We start from the raw sequence: 21,772 nt of genomic DNA on the forward strand, positions 1-21,772 counted from the left end.
TCTACAAACTGTTTTACAAATTCATTAGTGATAACTTTATCGGCACTAGCTCCTTCTCCATGCCGCACAACACTGTGAATACCGGCGCTTTTTTGAAATTTTCAAACCATTCGTAGCTCCATTCGTAAACACCTCGCTTTCCTGGCTTATTCCTGCCTTATTTTTCATGACATTGGCGTGTATCATTTTAGCTTTCCTGCAAATAATTGCCTCTGATATGCTATTGCCAGCACACTGTTTTTCAGCTATCCAAAGCAAAAGTAATTTCTCAACATACTTGGTATACGCAGCAGTTAAAGTCATAAATATGCATGATTTCACCTTCATAGTTTTCAGCAATCTTTTTGTTCAATCCATAGTGATCCTAGTCTTTTTTTTTAGTTTTATGTTTCTTTTCATTTGCCTTTATACATTCTATGATTAATAAAAATAATACAATTTTACTAAAAAATAAAAATCAGAAGAAAATTAACAGAAAGTTATAGAATGAAAATTGTTTACTTCACAGCACCAGCCGTACTGACAGTCAACCGATTACACTACTGTATCATACTCGCATTTATATTCCCACCCATATTGCCCATGCATTGCAATGCAATGCTCATGCATGCAAGCACACTGTTCAGTACAATGTATTAAATTTATGGTATAAATTCAGCTATTATTATAAGCAAAGTATGTAACAAATTATCAGTCATGAACAGCATTTAAACCATTTCCTAGAAGTTTATAAAAAATATTCACTAGTTTATTTAACATAATTAACTTGTAAAATATAAATGTAACCTAACGATAGATTCTAAATTAAGAAACCAAATGGAATAAACTTTATTGCCTCCTGTTTTGCAGTTATATTTTATTATATGATATCCTTACTTGTATTATCAGTCAATTAATAATACATCAACTCTGAATGTAGTTGATTATTAATTTAATTTTTCCTCGGAGATAATTATTTAAAAATGACGAAAAATTCACACAAAAAGTTTGTCGTATATCAAATGGAAGTCGTATACTGAGCAAAATTTGTCACATCCAAACAGGACATATTCCAAAGCAGATGTATACCGAGGTATCACTGTACATCTTCATTAATAAAAAAATAAAACATCATTGATAGAAGTCATAAAAATTAGAAATGAGTATTAAATTACATGGAATGTTACTAAATATTGAAAGGAAAAATGAAATCAGCTGTTGTATATTTACTTGCATTACTAATATTAAATTATAAAATGTTATAGGTAAATTAAATTTTAATGTTAAAACAATAATTAACAACAATAGTAATGATAACATAAACAAAAAAAAATATTGTATTTACAACAGGAAAGCCTGATTTTAACGGACTATTATTCCTTTAAATTGTAGAATGTGGTCTGTTTTTACCCAATATTAGGCACTTTTCACCAAAAGGTTTGCCATTGTATAGCCACTTGACAATGAAACAGACACCAGATCATTTCACAGCTTTTTCCCCACCAGATAACACTAAGAAAATATCGGTTACAGGTTCCAACATCCTCAATGTGGGTTTAAAGTAGGATTCAACTCCACTCACAGTACTCAAAATATGGAAGAAGGAATTAAGGTAAAGAAAAGCAAGACTATTGAAAAAAGGTAATTTATTCATTGATAAAATGCAGTATGAGATGAACAGTGCCGACCAGAAAAATCTCAAGACTGTGAGGAAGCAGAAGCTCATTCATTCTACAATGCACTGGGAAATCAAAGCACTTTTATCTAGGATGGAAAGAGTACATTACTGATGAGTGATTTTTGACTGGCCATTTTAAATGTATGCTGTAATAAAAATTGCTTTAGTTTGAGAAATAAGAGAGCCATCCGAGAGTAGAGTAGGTTCAGCATTCCACTTGATGTTATCTTACAGATTCTCTCAGAACTACATTCCTTATAAATTTTGTTAAAAGCTTTTATTTGTTTTTCTAGCAATTCAGTAGAGTTATTCTACAGATATATTCACATTTAAACACTTCCATTGAGCTCGTTGTACTTTTTGGACTACATAATGTAATTGTATGTACAGATTGGCCCATAAGTAGTATACCATACTTTGACACACAGTAACTTCTAGCAGTATAAACATGAAAAGAAAACAGATGGCGTATTTTATAACACGAACACTTTTAATATTGGTTTTCCATTGTCTGATCAACTTGCATGCTATTAGTGAAAATACAGGTCAGTAATCGCAAAGACAAATTTTCAGACGATTTTGCACACAGTTCATGAGGACAACAGTAAATATCTCAGTAATCAGATTTTTCAGGTCCTGTAAGATGTTGTAGTGATGGCCACCCATTCAATTGGCCTGCAACGTTCAATCCAATGTCCAGGTAATGCCTTGTCCAACCACTTCCATATTATTGTGGCATAATTAGACGGGGAGCTCCAGCCTGCTGCCACCACAACTGATAAAAGAGGTTGTTGGAGTAAAGTGTAAACAGTATCCCTAATGAGCTCCAGGTAATTCTCACCATTGACGCTATCTTCAAAGAAGAAAGGGCCAATGAATTCCTTGTTCATGACACCTCCCCAGATCATGAAGCTGGGACTTTTATCATCATACTCGACAACCATGTTTGATTCTGCATATGCCAGTAAACACAATTGTTATGTCGTTTGCACTACCGGACAGGTGAAATTTGACTTCAATTTACATCACACTGTTCCGACTGTGGGTCATCTTCCAACTTGGTAAGCCACTCTTCAGTGAACTGCAGGCAGCGATCAGTAAAAAATAAAAAATAAAACTTTTGGAATATTGCAATGTGACACATCTCTGCTATATGTTAAAAGTTAAAGCTGTCAGAAAATGCACTTCCGCTTGAAGTTATGGCGATTCAAACTGGTCTACTACTTATGGGCCACTCCATATAATGAAGCTGTTATTTTTAAAATTTCTGACACTTAATAAAATATTAAAGTGTGATAGTTATATTCCCTGATCACTTCAAGACAGCAAAAATGATTCCACTGCATTATGAGTGTTACCTCCCAGTGATAAGTTACCGTCCTATCCTGTTTATTATTAATTTTTTTTAAAGGTGTCAAAAAGGAATTATAAAGATAAACCAGATTACTTGTTTACAGGATCTTATTATGTGTCTGTAAGAACTGAGATGTAATAAAAACATTTTTTGTGCAATTAGTTCATTTAATAAATAAGTAGTGAAATGGATTTCTCCAGATGTTATTCTTAGACATAGGTGAAACTTTCTGCTGCACTCATAAAGTAGATCACTTTAATTAAGTCTGTCAGTGTAATTTTTAAAATAGGCACAGTTTTATAAAATATAAGCAAAGGAACCCATAAAAAAACTGGAAACAGAAGTTTTAAAAATTTGTTTTTTTTATTTTATTTAAAAATAATAATTTGAGTATTACCAGAACACAAAAATTACTTGTATAGTAGTTAGCTCAACTAGCATTTTAACATATTGAGAGGATTTCAGCTCAAAAGAGGGAAAATGCTAATCGGCTGTCATCAAGAACGTTGTAAATCAGGAATCAGCTGGATTCTTGATATACAAAGAATTGCTTTTTTTTCTTTATATATATGCAGAGGGTAAAGTGTGCTTTCATGAAATAACTATAGAATTATTGGCTCATCCATAAAGTGATTCTGGTTTTTTGGAAAATAGTATGTGGATATTCCAGATTAATGGACGAGTTTTATAAAGAAATGGATGGTATTGCATTTAAGAAGTAGTTCACCAAAACCTTATAGAAATATGAAAATAATTCAGTTATTTTTTTGGACAATCCTCCTGCATTATAGTATTTGGTCCAAGAATATTCAAAAGTCATCTTACCATAAAATAGAAATTCTTAAAATATAAGGATGTGTTAGTGTTTTAAGAAAATTTATTAAAATCAAACTCTTAAATCATATTTAAATCTAAGCACTTGGTTAAGATAGAAAACAGAAATATTCTAATATAATCCAATAAAACATAGAAAAATCAAACTTATTAATTTCATTTTCGAATAATTATTAAATTGTTGCGTGAAATTGATAGGAATACTTTTTGAAATGGCCATACTGCTGAAGCAAGTACTGTAGGAATTGAATGGATCAAATAAAAAACCAAATAAATTAAGCTGGAAGAAGAGAATTCATGTAGAAAGAAGTCAGACAACAGAAAACTTTAAAAACAAAAGAATATATTTTCATTAAGTTGCATTGGTGGTTGCGATTTTATTTTTGTGATGTTTTATAATTTTCAGTTAATTAAAAGTAGAATTTTTCTAGTTCTATAACTTTTATGATGAGAAAAAGTTTTATTTTGAGTATTACTTATTGTAACTAGTAAGAGGTTTGTAATATGAAATTTAATATTATCTTTTCAGGCGTAATTTTGATAAAGAAAGCTGGTGATGGTTCAAAAAAAATTAAAGGTTGCTGGGATTCCATTCATGTGGTAGAAGTTAATGAAAAACCCAGTGGTAGAAATGCACATTATAAGCTTACATCGACTGCAATGCTTTGGTTGCAAACAAATAAAGCTGGTTCCGGAACTATGAACCTTGGAGGCAGCCTTACTAGACAGGTTAATTTTAGTGTTTAATAATAATGATTATGGTTTTGAATTAATATTTAATTTTTATTTTAATGCATTTACTGCTACACTATTTATGACTGTGAGATTGGTACATTGCATCACTCAATGATTGCAATTCTATGATCTAGGGTTTGTCTGTTTCTGTATATCATGGTCAGGATGAGCATGTTTGAAGTACTTTAATATTACAATATTATACTCAGATTTTATTTCTGATGCATTTGAGTTTAGCTATATTTTTTAAAAATTTTAGTGTGTATTTGTGTGATTTTCTTTTAACCCAGAATTGGCTAGCCGTATGTTACACCATTACTGGCTGGTGAGTGCTTTGCTTACCATTCAGCTTTTTCTCTTCTGTAGTTCGATTATTGTCAGTTTTATGCAAATAAGTATTGTTTAATACTAATCCTTTATTACTAATGATATAAAATTAATTTTCTGTTATGTACTATTTAATAATGAGTATTATTTTCTTACGTAAATGATATATTTTTTTAGGGTTGCTTCTGGAGATTTTAGGTATATTTATCACCATATTTGCGTAAAACACATGTAATTTATTCTTACACTTATTTTTATTTGTTATATAAAAAACTAATATATAAATTTCCAGTTTGAAAATTAAACTGTAATAGTCAACATGTTATAAATTATAAGAAAATTTGTTTTTATACTACCAGTAATAAAACAAATCTATAAATGATTTTTGTTACATTTTTGAAAAAATGTATCCCATATAACTAAAATAGTTATAATAGAGTAATATTATAGCTAATCATCGCTTTCAGTGTCTAGTCCCTTCTTTTTATTGCATTTTGTGCAGATTATAACGTTATGTTCCCTAGGAATAGCTGAATGACATTTTACGAACTAACTTTGGTTTTCCTGTTTTTTTTTTTTTTTTTACGTGGGCAATAAGAGAATTTCTGCGATCTTCTTCGGGTACTGCTGTAGGTAGTTCTTCCTCCTGTGACAAATTAGCTTGTCTTTGTACTTGCATTTTTATAACTGGATCTAGATTTTTATTGAAGGTCGTGTTATTACAAAAACTTTTGTTAGTTCTATAGATATAATTTTTATGAATTCTTGTCTTGAAATTAGTTTCTGTGTATTACTTCTAAAAATTTACTATTTATTGTCACAACATTTAGAAGAGAAAAAACATGGTAAGTGACCATCTGCAGCTTATACGTGAAACAGAATATGTACTAACCATTTCATCCAGGACATCTACAGTTCCTTTTGTATGATTGTAAAACGTGTTCACCTCTGGCTTTAAATTTTTATTTTGAGGGTTTATAATGGGGTCATAATGCATGGTGGAAAGTAAAAGCACATTTTTGTTCTTTTATGGCACATATGACACCAGAAGACGATCATTTCTCAGATAATCATTTTTGTAGATAAATATTTTGTAGGTTACTATTTCATGCAAAATTTCATCTGAAAAAAAATAGTTGCCATGCATCAAGCAATGTTTTTTCGTTTTCTGCTATCTTTTTTACTCCAGGTAAATACTGAACAAGATTATGGGATAGAGTTTGCACATTTTTTTGGTGAAGTACTGTCTTTACCTAGCACATATATAACTTGAGTGAGTTAGCTCTTCATGATCAGAACATACTGATACTTCTGAGTCTGTATTGTGATCGCTTTTTTCCAGATGATCAATCTCGCTTTCATCGTTCAAATTACACTTTTCATCAGTTTCATCTAATTTTTTTATGCTTGTGGACATCGTAGTAATAATAAAATTGCAAATAATAAAAAGAAAGAAGTAACTTACTATGATACACTTTCGCACAAATGGATAGATTTTATTAATAGAATACTAACACAAAACAAATATATTATCTACACTAATAAAATGAAATATGAAAGTACAATATGTTTTACTAAAAAACAATATATATGTAAAACAATAAAATAATCTATATATAAATAAACTTGTATAAAAACTTAAGAAAGTATTGCAATGTAAATATACACTTGAAAAAAAAACTGAATTTTTCCAAAACACAGTTACGAAGCTACTGAGTGCTGTGCTCACTGATATGATAATGAATGAACAAATTGTGAATACATCAACAAAAAATATAAGCAATAATAATGACTAATGTCTCTAAACGTCCAGTACAAAAAGTACATAGTCAGTCATATTTCTAAGAACATTAAGAAAAAAACTATAACAAAAAAGCATGTAGGAAGAGCACAATGCTCTCTAGCCAGCAACGGCAGATTAATAACTTTAATTAAAAGATTAACTGTTTAAATTTTTTGATATGTTCTACTGGAAAGTTCAGACATTCATTCTGGATTTATTTCTTTGCCGCTTTTTGTCATAAATTTTATACAATGTGTCCATTAAATAGTAGTAGGGTTTTAAATGGTTATAGCTTTGGAACAAAGCATTATAGAGAGATGAACTGTATGTTAAATGAAAGAGAAATATTCCAAGTTTCTTACCTGTTCAGGTTTTGATGTATGCTCCCTTAGTTGCCCTGCAGATGTCAAGATGATATTCAGTCTCTTGCCATACACAGCAGAGAACATCGGCATGGTAGAAGAAAAAGCTTCTGTGATCTTTTTTTTTAAGTTGTCCAGATTTCAAATTTTAACAGAATACTCATGTTTTTATATAACCCCAAAAATAGAAGTCCATGGGGATAAGATCTGGAGATCATGAGGCCAGGCAATCCACCCTTCTCATCCGATTCTTTGCTGAGGAAATATTTCATTAAGAAAATCCTGCATGATTGTGGCAAAATGTGGAGGAGCACTCCATCTAACTGGAAAATAGAATTCTTTCGTATTTGGGGGGCTGTAAACCTTTATAACATCTTCCAGCCTCAAAGATATTCCCAGTTATTGTTTTTCAGCAAAAATGAAGGAGCCAAAAACTGTGTCTCATCCAATAGCACACCACACATTCAGTTTTTCACTCTCATGCTTATATTTAGTAACAGCAAGTAAGGGTTTAGTACACCGTATTTGAACATTATGCTGATGTACTCATCCAGAGATATGAAATGTTGCTTCATCACTGAAAATTAACTTGTTTAAGAATTACCATCCTGCTCTAACCTGCCCAGCTGTCTAGAACGTTTCCACTAGGATTTCTTTGGGCTACACAAGAAACTTGTTCATACTGCTTCAATTGTTTCATCAGACACTGATGGCCATCCAGAAAGAGTCTACTTCAGTAGGCTGCCTGTTTATTTGGGTTGTTTGTCCCATTGCCAAATGTTATTTTCATGCGTGGGGGTCTTCATTTCAAAAACATGCCCTGTAACCCACTACAATGTCTTTGTGAGACAGTCTAATAACTTATATATTCACCAGTAAAATAGATCTAAAAAACGTGGTAACAATAAAGTGCCTTAAAAATAGAAGTAATTTTTTATACTCTGTTAAGATAATATTTATGAACTGCTTTAACATCTGAATATTTGCACTAGAAAGTTGAAACTGTACTGATGTGCTTAAAAACCATTCATAGTTCCATTTTTTAACAATACGCCCAATTTTTTTATTTTTAAAATTACTTGTGTGATAAATGATGATAAACACAAATCACTTGAGAGCATGAGTAAAAAATATATGCATTTTTCTTTTGTTAGCAGTTGTAAAGTTTCTAAAAATGTTTTCGTAGAGCTTATAACAAAAATAAAGGCCAAATGACAGTTTTAAATAAAGCTATGCATAATGTTTTTTTTTTAAGGTACTTGAGTTCACTTAAGTTACTTGAGTTCACTTAATTCCATTATGTTATCAATGATTAATAATTATTAATAAATCAATATATTTAAATTAAAAAAAAATAATAAAATAAGATGAAGTCTGATTCGAACCGATGTGGTGCCTTATCCTTGTAAGGCCCAAATATTTCATTAATTTTATTTGGCTATAACTCTAGAACCAATGAAAATAAGTACCACTTATGATATATTGTTGAAAAGCTCTCAATGAGGACTTATTACTGCAGTTAAGAAAAGTCCTAAGTTTTTTGGATGTTGGGCTTTTTCAGACATTTTTGGTTCAGTCGATTGTAATCGAAAAGGGGTGGTGCACAGTCAGGTGCACCTCCCCTTTTGACATCTGTTTTAGATGTTGCAACAGTCCTAAATCTAAAATTTCGACATCTACGGCTGATAGTTTTTGAGCTATGCGAGATATTAAGTACATATAGATGTCACACCGAAACTAATCAAAATGGATTAGATATGGTCAAAATGGATGTTTCCATTGAAATCTGAAAACCAAAATATGAATTTTGTGTTACAAAATGATCACTTTAAGACATCATTTAAAACTGCTGCGTTCCAATTATTTATGAGTTTATAGCAAATTATGACATTCATTATCTTCTTTTATAGCAAATTTTCACTAGAAAGTTTCTCCTGCAAGGCTGGCAGTTTATTATGAATTAATTTTACTGAGGGTTTCTTTTAGTTTGATGATTAACCTGGGAGTTGGTGTTATTCCTTTCTTGTTAACTGATATTTCTCATTAAATATACCTCTTCACAACATATATACATTGCCCCTTGTGAACTGGAAGCAGCTCTATATAAATTATAGGGAGTTAGATTATGGTTTTCCAAAAAAAAAAAGGAAGTTATTGAAAGATAATGTTTTATTTTAACGTATCTCTTGCTATGAGTATACAAATTCAGTATTCAGGCTCTCTTCATCAAACTTCTTTTACCTTTAAAACGTTTTCTTTCTTAATTTAAAACCATTAAGGAATTTAAAGTCAGGCAAGACTGAAATTTTACTGTTTTTTGAGTCTGTGAATAAAGATTATTTTTTTTTTTAGTTTTAAATAGGAGGAAGATTATCTACTTTTGTAGAATGACTAAGGTAAAAAAGATATTTTTTTAAATTGATGAAATGTTTTGTAGGTTTGAAGTAGAAAAAAGATTGTTTTTATTAATTAATCTTAATTTTTTGAACAAATATTTTTATTATGGAAAACTAAAAGTTGAGCTTCTTTGTATCAATGAAACAATCCCTAGTATTACTGTATTTCATTTCCATCATTGTAGCTTAGAAAACCCATCCTTTTATTATAATTTCTTTTTAAATGCAGTATGAAAATGCTGTTGCCCTTTAATATTTTATAAACATATTAGTCAAAATTACTTGAACAGCAAAAGATTTATCAGATAAATGCTATTGATACTGGTTTTCTTTTTTAACTAGATTCAATTACAGCACTTTCAGGGATGGTCTGTTTAATATTAGACATGACCTAACTGTCAGAATGTAAAATAAAGTAAAAATGCTGTGTTTTGTTAATTTTAACTCGCTTAGAATTTCTACAAAGCTGATTGTTTATTTAAAACATTTTTTAACAATATAACATTGATATTTATTTGGTTTGGACTATTTAATCTAGAAAAGATAGAAAAAAAATCTGGATCAGTCTTGGCATATCAGTTGAATGAATACATTTTCCTAGATTATCTTTTGCTGTTTCAGATGCTGTAAACTAGTAACATTGGATGGTACTATTAATAAAAACTGGTATTCCCCATCTCTTTTCAAAGGATGCTAGTATATCCAAACTTCTAAATAATTTAGGTGGGGGGAGTGGTGGTAAATTTATCTAGCAAAATCAAATCAAAAATATTGCAAATAAATAACAGATAAACCTGCTGTCAATTTAAAAAGTATGTATACCCGAGTTTGAAGACAAATAATTTTATTGTATTATTTTATCAAGATTTAGCTTGTTTTAATCTTATTGTTTTAATAAATTAATTTAGCTTGTTTTAATAAAAATTGAATTTTTATTTTGAAGTTTGTTAGTGTATGTTTTTTTGGGTTAGAACAAAAATGAACATACCTACCCTTCATGCCCAAATTAAATTTTGTACACTAAAAATCAAAACATAATAACACGGATAATATAATAATATAACACAGATAAAATGTTTTTAAATGCTTATAAAATTCAAATTTCACCTATTTTTAAAAATATTTTATTTTATAAAATTATTGTTATCATCACAAACACAGGTTCGAAAAGCATTTTTTCAATTTGGCTTATCCCATTCAATTTCTTCAGCCATACTTGAAAAATTTACATGTAACTTCCGTAGTTTGTAAAATAAATAGTACCTTAAAAAAGGTATTCAGCAATAACTGATAAGAGTAGTTAAAAAACACATGAGTAGTTAGAAAACAATTTATTATGTAATAGGGCATCACCGCAGTTCAGATGTGCTGGTATCTCATATTTTCAGTTATTAATCGAATATTATCAATAATTTTTTAGTTTATCAAGCCTTTTTATTTTTTGTGAAATCCTTTTATAATGTTTAAAAATTTTATATTTATTTTCTATTGCATCAGTATTTATTAACAATAAAATTTTGTATAATATTACTATTTTTTGATAAAAAACATAAAATTTTTTAAATAAATTATGGTTAAACATTATTTTGTCATTGAAACTCTGTTTTTATTCAGCATTTACTGAAGAATCTCAGTTAATTTGGCCTTTATACTCAAATACATTTTGAATCCAAAGTAAATTAATCTGTATTATAATTTTTTTAAGGTGTTATTAACCAGTTTATTTTATTTCATTTGAAACTATTTTTGAATTGTAGAGGGAAGAAGATTCAACTCTCTCTGAAGCCTCACCACATATTGCTAATATCGGAAAAATGGTTGAAGATATGGAAAACAAAATACGAAATACTTTAAATGAAATTTATTTTGGAAAAACAAAAGATATTGTTAATAGCCTGCGCAGTATTCAACCTCTTTCAGAACAACGAGTGCAGGCTGCTCTGCATCAGGATCTTGCAGCTGCCCTCCAGAAGAGACAAGCAAAAACAAATGATAATTGAGAATACAAATTTTTAGGTAATAAACTCATTACAGTTGTACAAATGTTAACCCATTTTCATTAATTAGTAATTGTGATACTCCAAAAGTGCCTCATTCATACATTTTTTTAAGCAGTCTTCATTGATATTCTAAAAAGTGATAGTATAAGACAGGTTGAAACAATTTGCACATTATAATGTCATACACTAGCTAAAGTATATTAAATATAAATCCATTACAGCAGTCATACAGTTTATACTTACAGCATAATACAATATGTACAGATATTTTACTGTTAAGGATACTACCTGAAATATATATGTGGGGTATTCCATTTTAATTCAACAAATATTCAAAAAATTTTATTGGATTACTATTTTTTATTTTGATGATATTTGGTATATGTTAACTACCCATCTTGTAATGGCCAAACATTTTTGGCCATTACATATTTTTTTTGAGTATTAGACTATTTACTAACTTGCCAACAGGTAAAAACAGCCATTTTTTTTTTCACTTATTCTACGAGCTGTAGCATTCTTATTTTACATCATACAGAGCTCAAAAAGGGATTTTTTGAAAGAGTAAAGATGGAACTTCATCTTTGTGTATTCAAAATTCATTTTTTTACATAACCAAATCTTGTAATGTTTACTGAAGTTACGTTACAATTTTTTTTTTTTCAAATATTGGGCACAAAATAAATAATGACGGGCTTAGGGTAACAGGCCTATCTTTTACCTTTTTACCTTTAACTCTTAGATACTAGTAGTACTTATAAAAAAAAATTGGACTTACCAAATGTCCTTCATTAAAAAAATGGCCCCCAAATCGTAAGATTTTGAAAATTTCTCATTTTTGGGGCCCAAAAATCACATGTGGAACAGGTGGCAAAAATTTGAAATGTTTACAGTAGTAAGTACTTTTTTATGTACTTTAAAAGTATATAAAATTTATTTTTGTTATAGGGGTTGACAGGTAATGAAGCCATCAAAACCGCTAAAAACACTGTTTCTTGTAACTGTGAACAATGTAGCCAAAAAATTCACAGCATGTATTTTTTCAGATAATAATGTAGGTCTACTATATAAAATATTTTGATATGTCTATAATGAGATAGCTTATTACTTCTAGATAGTTTGTTACTTAGTAGTTTGTTACTAAGTATGACTCGTACACACAAACTCACATTTAAACATGAAAGTAAATAGACATGCATGGACATGAATGTTTGCATAATGTAAACATTGTAGAAGGCTCAGTTACTGTTTTGATTTCAATGTGATATCTTGTATTGTTGCTAGTGTTAATTTTATTAGCAGTGGACTTCTCTGTTATGCGATATTTTTTATTTTATTAATTAGAGAAATTTTTATTTTAGCTATAGAGAAAATGGGATAAGACAAAGTGAGGTGCAGTTGGTAGTTTTATAATTTATACTAATTGTATTGTTATTGTAAGAACCCTAGCATTTTATAAAAACGGATTATGGAGTGTTCAATTGGTATTTACATTGAAGCAGTATGTCACAAATTGACTTAAAATAGATCTTCAGTATTGTATGATATTTTACAGTTTACTGAACAGCAAATAACATTGATATCTTTAAGAAGTGGATGTAGTTAAACTAAAAATATTTGTACTTTTCATAAAACCGAATATTTAGAAAAATATTTTCATATTAATGGGAAAAGTTGCTCTGACCCATTTAGCTGTCGCAATAAACCGGTTAAGAAATTTTCTTCAAGAAGTATCTTTGACACTTTCAACAAGCAATCCAAATTTAAAATTAATTCCAGGCAGAACACTGTACAAAATGCTTAAACAAAATACAAAAACCACAAGATTATACAGAAAATGAACTGGAATGTTAAGATATACTTGAGCCTCAATGTGTTGTAGTGGAGTCTGTGAATAAAGCTTGTTCAACACTTTGCATTTGCTCCATTAAGGTTCAAAAATTATCTAGCAGCACAAAGGAACTAATTTAAAAAATAAAGTTACAAAAATAGCCGAGTTAATTACTAGTAAATTAAACGATTTCTTTGATTTAAATATTTTCACAGAAGAAACCAGTTTAGTACCACAAAATTATGTTGATTTAGGCAGAGAAGATATATGAAGAGGCATATGAAGAATTAATCATTAAAGTAAAGGTTAAAATGAAAATGGTTACATCATCCCAGGAAAAAATTAATATTTTAAATTTATTACCAAGCAGCTGGAGCATTCAAAAAATTCAAAATGAATTTAGTGTTAGTCAAGTGTTTAGCCCTTCAGTCCAAACAATTAGTTAAAACAAATGGAATTTTGCCACAAATCTGCAAAAAGAAACCCAGTCACATAATTGATGAAAATGTTATTAAATGTGTTCAAGATTTTAACCAGAATTATGAGCGCAGCCGAATGATGCCAGGCAAGAAGGATTGTGTCTCTGTAAGACAAGCTGACTGGAAGAAAATTAATATTCAAAAAGCTTATCTTATGTAACTTAAAAGAATTGTACACAGCCTTTAAAGAAAAAACATAATTTAAAATCTGGTTTTTTCAGAATTTGCTGATTTAAGACCTAAATTTTGTGTTCTGGCTGGTGGGTCAGGTCTCACACTGTGTGTGTGTCACACCCACCAAAATGTAAAACTCATTATGTTATCTGCTCTAAAAATGAAATTTGATTACAGAATTCTCCTTTCAACCATGGTATGTGATATAGAAAATGAAACGTGCATGCTGTACAGTGTGAAAAATGTCCAGGCACTAATGAAATACTCAGATTACTGCAAGATAGTTGGGATGATTTTAATTCTGAAATTATCTTCAACCAATGGGTTTCTGTTGACCGCTGTGAACTAACTACTTAAATTATTCCATTTCAAGAGTATTTAAATAAACTTAGAAAATTTAAATAATCAAAAAGGCATCATTTTGTTGCAAAGAAACAAGCTAATTTCCTGAACATTAAAAAGGAAAACTTGTTGGAGGGTGAATGTATTGTAATGGGAAACTTCTCTCATAATTTTTCTTTTGTGATACAGGACGAAGTCCAGTCATATCACTGGTCAAAAACTTATGCCACAGTACATCCATTTCTCATTTATTTTAAAAAGGAAGGAAAATTACAACACCAAAGCTACTGTCTCATTAGTGAGTACTTGAAGCATAATACTACATCGTTCTTCTGCTTCCAGAAGCAGTCATAAATAAAGTTAGAACACTGTTACCACAAGTTAAACATTTTTTTTATTTTTCTGATGGCTCCTCAGCCCTGTATAAAAATTATAAAAGATTTTGAAATCGCAGCTGAACAGCATTTTTTTGCCTCATACCATGGAGAAGGACCATGTGATGGTATTGGTGGAACTTTAAAAAGGACTGTGACTAAAGCAAGCCTTCAAAGGACAATTAACAATCAAATTGTTACACCTTCTGAAATGTACAATTATTGCAAAGACAGTATTAAAAATATATCATTTATTTTACCCTCTAATAGACTAAAGAATACCTCAGTTCAACAGTCCCAGAAACAAGAATCTTTCACAGTTATGTTCGAACAAGTTAGAAATGTATTCTGAAAGTCTGTGCGACCTCTGAATCAGAAACATTTGCGTTAGTATCAGTACACAAGGACATAAGTGTGTCTGATTGCTTTATACGTTTACCAAAGCCAAAATGTAAAAATTATATCTGCTGTGTATATGATGGCAAATGGTGGTTAGGCGAAGTCATTGATGTCAAAATACATGAAAATGAAGAGGAATATTGAAAACAATTTTTCCATCCGTGGGGTCCTGGTACTTACATGCGTTCAACTGAAAAATATTTTAAAGATTCTCATGCCTTTAGAGCTTTTTCTATGAACTACTAGAAGAGGCCATAATGTTACACCAAAGATGAATAAAGACTTATCAGTTCTAGTCAATAAAAAATGGCAGGAACACTAAGTTATGTTAAGTTTGTTATAAAAAAGTGCAAGATTTATTCATAACTTACATTAGCAGGAGTAAAATGAGGTAAAGTAAATTGAACAACTTGTTAATGTATTTGAATTATCATTTTGTAATTATTATTTATCATTCTGTAATTGACTATTTATTAATTTATTCATTCTGAGTTTAATTTTAATTTTTATAATTGAAAAAATACATAATATCAGTATTTTTGGATATGTTGTTTACAGTTAGAAAGAACAGTGTTTTTACCGGTTTTGTTGGCTTCAACACTCATCAACACATATGAGTAACAAAATAAATTTTATATACTTTTAAAGTATATAAAAAGTACTTACTGCTGTAAACATTTCAGATTTTTACCACCTGTCCCACATGTGGTTTTTGGGCCTCAAAAATGAGACATTTTCAAAATCTTACGATTTGGCGACCATTTTTTTTAATGAAGGAGACTTGGTAACAGTCCAATTTTTTGTTTAAAGTACTACTAGTACCTAAGAGTTAAAAGGTAAAAGACGCCTGTTACTCTAAACCCTTCATTATTTATTTTGGGCCCAAAATTTGAAAAAACAACAACTTGTAAATGTAGCTTCAGTACACATTACAAGATTTTGTTATGTAACAAAATGAATTTTGAGTACACTAAGATGAAGTTCCATCTTTACTCTTTCCAAAAACCGTTTTTTGACCTCTGTATGATGTAAAATAAGAATGCTATAGCTCGTAGAAAAAGAGACGAAAATGGCTGTTTTTACCTGTTGGCGAGTTAGAAAATATTCTGTCATGCCCAGGACTCGATATTAATATTTCTTGCTAAGCATATACGTAGCTTTTCTTTCCTGAATTGTAACTCTGCTTCATATAATTATTATTACTAACAAATAACTATAGTATTATATATCAGTATAAAAATCTTTACAATTTCACAAACTGTCTTCATGTATTATATTTTCTGGTTGTAGTGGATTTTTTAGCAAGCACATAAGCAAGCAAGTTACAAAATTGGAAGAATAAGACAGAAAGATAACTGAAAAACCAGAATATAATGTAGATTACTGTTAAGGTGAACTTAATGTGACTGGTTCTAAACATATTTTCCTAGCATTCATAGAATTATGAATGCATATAAAAATTATTTCTAAGGCAGTAGTCTGCTGTGCATGTTTTATTTTTAAAAAGCAGAGAAAAATAAAATTCCACTGATTGATTTTACATAATATAATTAACAAACTACTTGTATCAATCTATAAACTCAGGCTCGAGTTGATTGGAGAATTAACAACCTCCTCCGACTTCAAAATAAGTCTTGTTGTTTTTCCATATGCAAATCTCTCAAATATCTTGGAAAAAGTTTATAAAAAAAGTGTGTAAAGCTCAGAGAAAGAAGATGTCAGAGGTCAAATGGCTTTGTGAGAAATTCCAAGATTTCTATGCTGACAAACTGCTTTAAGCTTTTCAATGCCAAACTTGAATACCAAAAAGCTATTGTTAAAAATAAAATATGTTTTACAACTTCTTACTAATAATTAGGAATCAACTTGTGTTCATATTCATACAATATTTTTGATCAAGTATTTGATTTCAGTCAAATCAAGATTTACTTATATATTTATTCATTAAAGAAACTAATGTAGCATGATTTATAGTTTAAAAGTTCTTCCTTATTAATGTTGTGTACAAAAAATGATTTAATATACTGTTTTTTAGGGGGGATTTTTTTTGTCTTGATTCGTACCAGTACAAAGACAGTTTACCTCAGCAGATTAAAAAAAAGTATATAAATAATAAGTCTGGCTCATTAAGCTCAGTATATGATGTTTACATGGATTTTAAATTAAACATCCTAAACAGTATATAAGAGAAAGTCTGCAGGACAAATTTATTTTTAAATATTCCAACAATTGTAATTATACGTTTGGAATCTGGCTATTGAAAAAAGAAACCTGTAATTTTGAAATGGCTGTTAAGAGATGGCCTTTAATAAGAAGAACTATTTTAAAAATAACATCTGTTCTACAAAAACATTGTTACTGATATAAGTGAACTGTTAACATCAGATTAGAATGCAATCTTCCATTGAAGAACTTAAAGACAATACAGTTATATCATTATTTTATTTGTATAACCCCCTTAGTCAAATGTTTGCTGAATCTTGCATATCATTTCAACTTGGACTTTTGGAAGAATTTGATGCGGTAGCTTTATCCGGCTTATTCTCTCATAATACACAAAGTAATTGTATAGAAGTGTTTAATATGATTTTATACAAAAAGGATAGGACAGTGATAGATTTCATCTATCAAGCTAGACAAAATTACACATGTAGAAAAAATTATCATTTGCTCTGTGCTTAACCACCCACCCTGCCTTCCCAACTCAGTTTTTCTCGGAAGAAAAAACAAGTTGAGGCTAGATAGTTTTGAACAAATTTGCTTTGTATGTTCCATCTTAACAAAGATCAAGAAAACGTGTTTCAGAAAAGAAAGAGTTGCTTTATAAAACAATTTACACATTTTGTAGGGTCCATTCAATTCTTTGATGACAAGATTTAATAATAATTGGTGTCATACTAGCAGAGAGTTAAGCCGTGATATGTTAGATGTATTTGTATTGTGTGTGATATAATTGTTTAGAAGGAAAACTTTACAATCCAATTCATATCTAATTTCCTCCTGTCTGAAAATTATATTTGTCATCTAGGTTTTTGACTCTAAGTATTTAGATCATTTTTTTTTAATAAACTTTTTTTTCTGATGTATTCATACAACATAAAAGGTTTTATGTTCCTTCAAGGTTTTTCAGTCATCTATATGTTAATTTTAAAACTATTGTGAAATCTTGGGAGAATAAATTCTAATAAAGTTTTTTTTTATTCCATTGAAATCTCTGTTTGTGCAGATCTTGTAGTAAAGCACAATTTTTTATATTCTATAACACTTGATAAAGGTTGAGAAAAATGTTTCTTGCTCATTTTCAATTCAGATTTAAGCTGTTGTTAAATCAACATTTTTCTATTCGAAAATAGTAGTTTTGTTTAGAAAAACAAAACTACTATTTTCCAATCTTGAAACCAGCCCTTTGTAGCAGTAAAATAGGTATGTGATATTTTTTTTTTATTACAATTTCTTCAGCTTTTGTTACATCATAGACTGTTTACCTATAGGTAAACATATCCATCCTATAAATTACAAATAAACATGCAACACCACCTCGCCAGGTATTGTAGAAGCAGCTCTGTTTTTCATTCAGTAGATGCTGAGTTCAAATCCTATCGGGTTTGTCATTTTCACATGCTACATAAAATTCTTCTCTCATCGGTGGCTATAATTTGTAAAAGGAAATTAATAAAAAGTATCGTTTGAAAAGTATCAATTTATCAAATTACTTAATAATGTCATAATTATATGACATGATTAATATTATCAGACATAGTATTAACATAAACCCTTTGTTTTCCTATCAGTCAGTTGGTCAGTAAGCTTTGAAATATAGCACAGTGATATTGCTATACTAAAATATCATCAATAAAAATAAAATAACTTATAATTTAATAAATTATGCTAAAATAGTACTCCATTTCATAAAAACAATAATAATGTTCATTCATTTTTTGTTCATCTGATGATCTCTGTAGATGTAAGGTTGTGAGTAGTAGTAAAAGTTTTATAAAATTTAAGAATTTTGCCATAATTTCATTGTAGAATGCAGTTGTGTTGTTAACAATTATCTACTGAATTATTGGGTTTTTTTTTATCAAAAAGCTTTCCAATTTATTTTTAATTATCAGTTTAAACTGGTAGCCTTTTTAAAAATATAATTATTTTATACAAGTAAATGGAAGAAATTGCCAATATATTTAAATCTTTAAAAAAAATTCTGTATAAATGTCTAGACTCTTATTTGATCAATCACTTGTACAATACTTTTCAGAATTTTGAATACTTTCTGGATATAATCCAAATTGTTAAGCTGAGATGCTATAAAAAATGTGTTTAGCCATAGTAAACTATTAGTAACATTTTTTTAAAAGAAACTTGGTTGTATAGAATTACAAAGAGTTTTGCCTAGTTTATTTACTAGTTGTTTTACTCAAATTTCTTGTATCAGAGCTTCAGAGCTACCCCTGTAATATCCAAAAAACTGGCTTCAAAAACAATCAAAATTTGGTGTGTGCAAAAATGCTCTAATTTTTTTATACCATTATGAAACAAAACTATATGCTGTATTGATTTTATCCTTATGTAAAATGAAAATAGTATATTTAAAACTTATAACATATATTTAAAGTTTTGTAATAGTTTGCTCAAAAATTCTGCTATCTCTTGATTCTTAAGCACATTGAACTTAGTGATGTCATCTGTTAAATTAATTAGCTTAGAGTGTAGAATGAATTCAAAAAGTAATTAAAATAAATAAAAAAGAAAAGTCTGACGTTTGACTTTGAAGTATATGTCAATATTTTGATGTACCTAACAGTTAAAAAATTTACTAAAGCATCTTTCGCTTCATGTTTTCAAAATAATATGTTTGTTGCAGTTTAATTTAAAAACTTGCCATCAGAAGAGAATGATTCACACACTTTTAAGCTTTGGAATGCACATCTCTACTAATAAAAAGCCCAACTGATTCTTTATTCATTTTTTATGCTAAATGAAGAATAAACAAAACTGTGAAGCAGAAAAAATAACCTTGTAGCTCCTAACACTTGACTGCACTGAATGTAATACAATCTTTAAAGTAAAAATTAAATAAAAACAGTTAAAATGTAGAAGTATAGATGGTAACTTCATAAAAAAATACTAAATACAACTATTTAAGAATTATGATACAGATATTTAAAGTAACTGATGAGAAAACAAATAACCTAGAACTATGTATCATGTAATGGTGAAGATAACATGAAATCATCAACAGTATATATTACGTTGTAGAACACCACGCAACTATATTCAAAAAATATTATCATTCTACAAAGTGAAAAAATATTATATGACTAAGCTAAACTAAATAAAATTCATATATTTAACATTTTGTTATTAAAAAAGGTGCTAAGCCTTGTCTCACGAAACCATGCAGCAGATGTAAGTATGAATTTACCATGTATGAGTTATATCTCAGTAGTTTAGGCTGAAATATTCTGTCACTCCCACATGCAAGTGCAGTTATTGCTTTATGCATATAAAAATGTACTGTAAGCTATTACTTGTCTGGCACCCGTAGCATGTTGAGCAATTAAAAATTTTGTTGAGTCTTTGTTATTGATGTTTAATAATGATGACATCATTGTAATGCTTCATACCATTATTCAATTCGATAAAAAAAAGTATTTCATCTTATTTTATCATGTTAACTATATGGTACGATACAGGTTTATATGAGGTCTGTAAATAAACTAATGAGACTGGTTCATAAAAAAGTTTTATTTACATTCCAATTATACAATGGACTCCTCCAATCACCTTCGAAATAGTTCCCTTGGGAAGTCACACAATGCTTCAAACAGTTTTCCCACTCTTCATAGCAGTGTTGGAACTCAGAAACTGGAATATACTTAAGATGGTCGATTACATTTTTTTTTGTTTTCTTCTGTTCCAAAATGGTATCCTTTGAGGTGTTTTTAAAGTTGGGAACAAGAAAAAGTTGCAGGGACTCAAATCAGGTGAATAAGATGGTTGAGGAACTACAGGGTTGTTTTTCTTTGCCAAAAACTAATTAATTGTGAGTGTAGTGGTAGTGTGACAAGGTGCATTGTCATGATGTAGCATCCAGTTGTCCTTGATGGCTGGTCTCATGCGAACAACTCTTTACCGCAATCTTTGAAGAATTTCTCCATAAACATATTGATTTACAGTCTGTCCTGTAGACAAATACTCAAAAAATCTCTGATTCGCTCAACATTGTTGTCGCTTTCTGACATTAACATCTTCCAGAGCATGGATTTTCCGCAACTGATTCCCGGTCATCTGAAAATGCTTTAAACCACCAAAAAACTTGGGCTTGTAACAGAGCGTCATCTCCGTACACCCTTTTCAATTTAAAAAAAGTTTCAGTAGCATTCTCACTGAGTTTAACACAAAACGTGATTGCACAACATTGCTCATAATTAGTATCACTCATTTTTGTAACAACAAAAACTCGTTTCATGAAAAGTTTGTTTATGGCTCACATGGCAGCAGTACTCTAAAAACATTAATACCTGATAAAAATCAGCTGTTCATATAACCATATGTTTACTAGTAACTTTGCAGTGTTGCCACTTTGACTGCCAAAAAAGAAAACTAGTCTCATTATTTTATTTACAGGCCTCATAGTTCATTTTTATAAGTTTTATTCACTGTTATTTTCATTAATTTTAATTTACCATGTATTTTTGTGCCAATCGGATATTAACAATGAG

At 29.6% G+C, this 21,772-nt stretch overlaps 1 protein-coding gene across 5 annotated transcripts in view; it reads left to right on the top strand.

Moving 5' to 3' along the window:
• Window positions 1–21,772, top strand: part of cpb (F-actin-capping protein subunit beta) — a 66,323-nt gene that overhangs the window by 31,927 nt on the left and 12,624 nt on the right. For 4 of the 5 annotated variants that reach the window (XM_075382138.1, XM_075382139.1, XM_075382135.1 and 1 more), the window contains exons 4-5: window positions 4,375–4,574; window positions 11,206–11,464. In XM_075382138.1, coding sequence (XP_075238253.1) covers window positions 4,375–4,574; window positions 11,206–11,448 — 443 coding nt within the window. In that variant the 3' untranslated portion in view covers window positions 11,449–11,464. Of the gene's footprint in view, window positions 1–4,374; window positions 4,575–11,205; window positions 11,465–19,911; window positions 20,435–21,772 lie in introns of those variants that run through there. The other variant, XM_075382137.1, reaches the window with a different exon arrangement.

Source organism: Lycorma delicatula, chromosome 1 (genome assembly GCF_047948215.1).
Source record: "Lycorma delicatula isolate Av1 chromosome 1, ASM4794821v1, whole genome shotgun sequence".
NCBI classification, from domain to species: domain Eukaryota; kingdom Metazoa; phylum Arthropoda; class Insecta; order Hemiptera; family Fulgoridae; genus Lycorma; species Lycorma delicatula.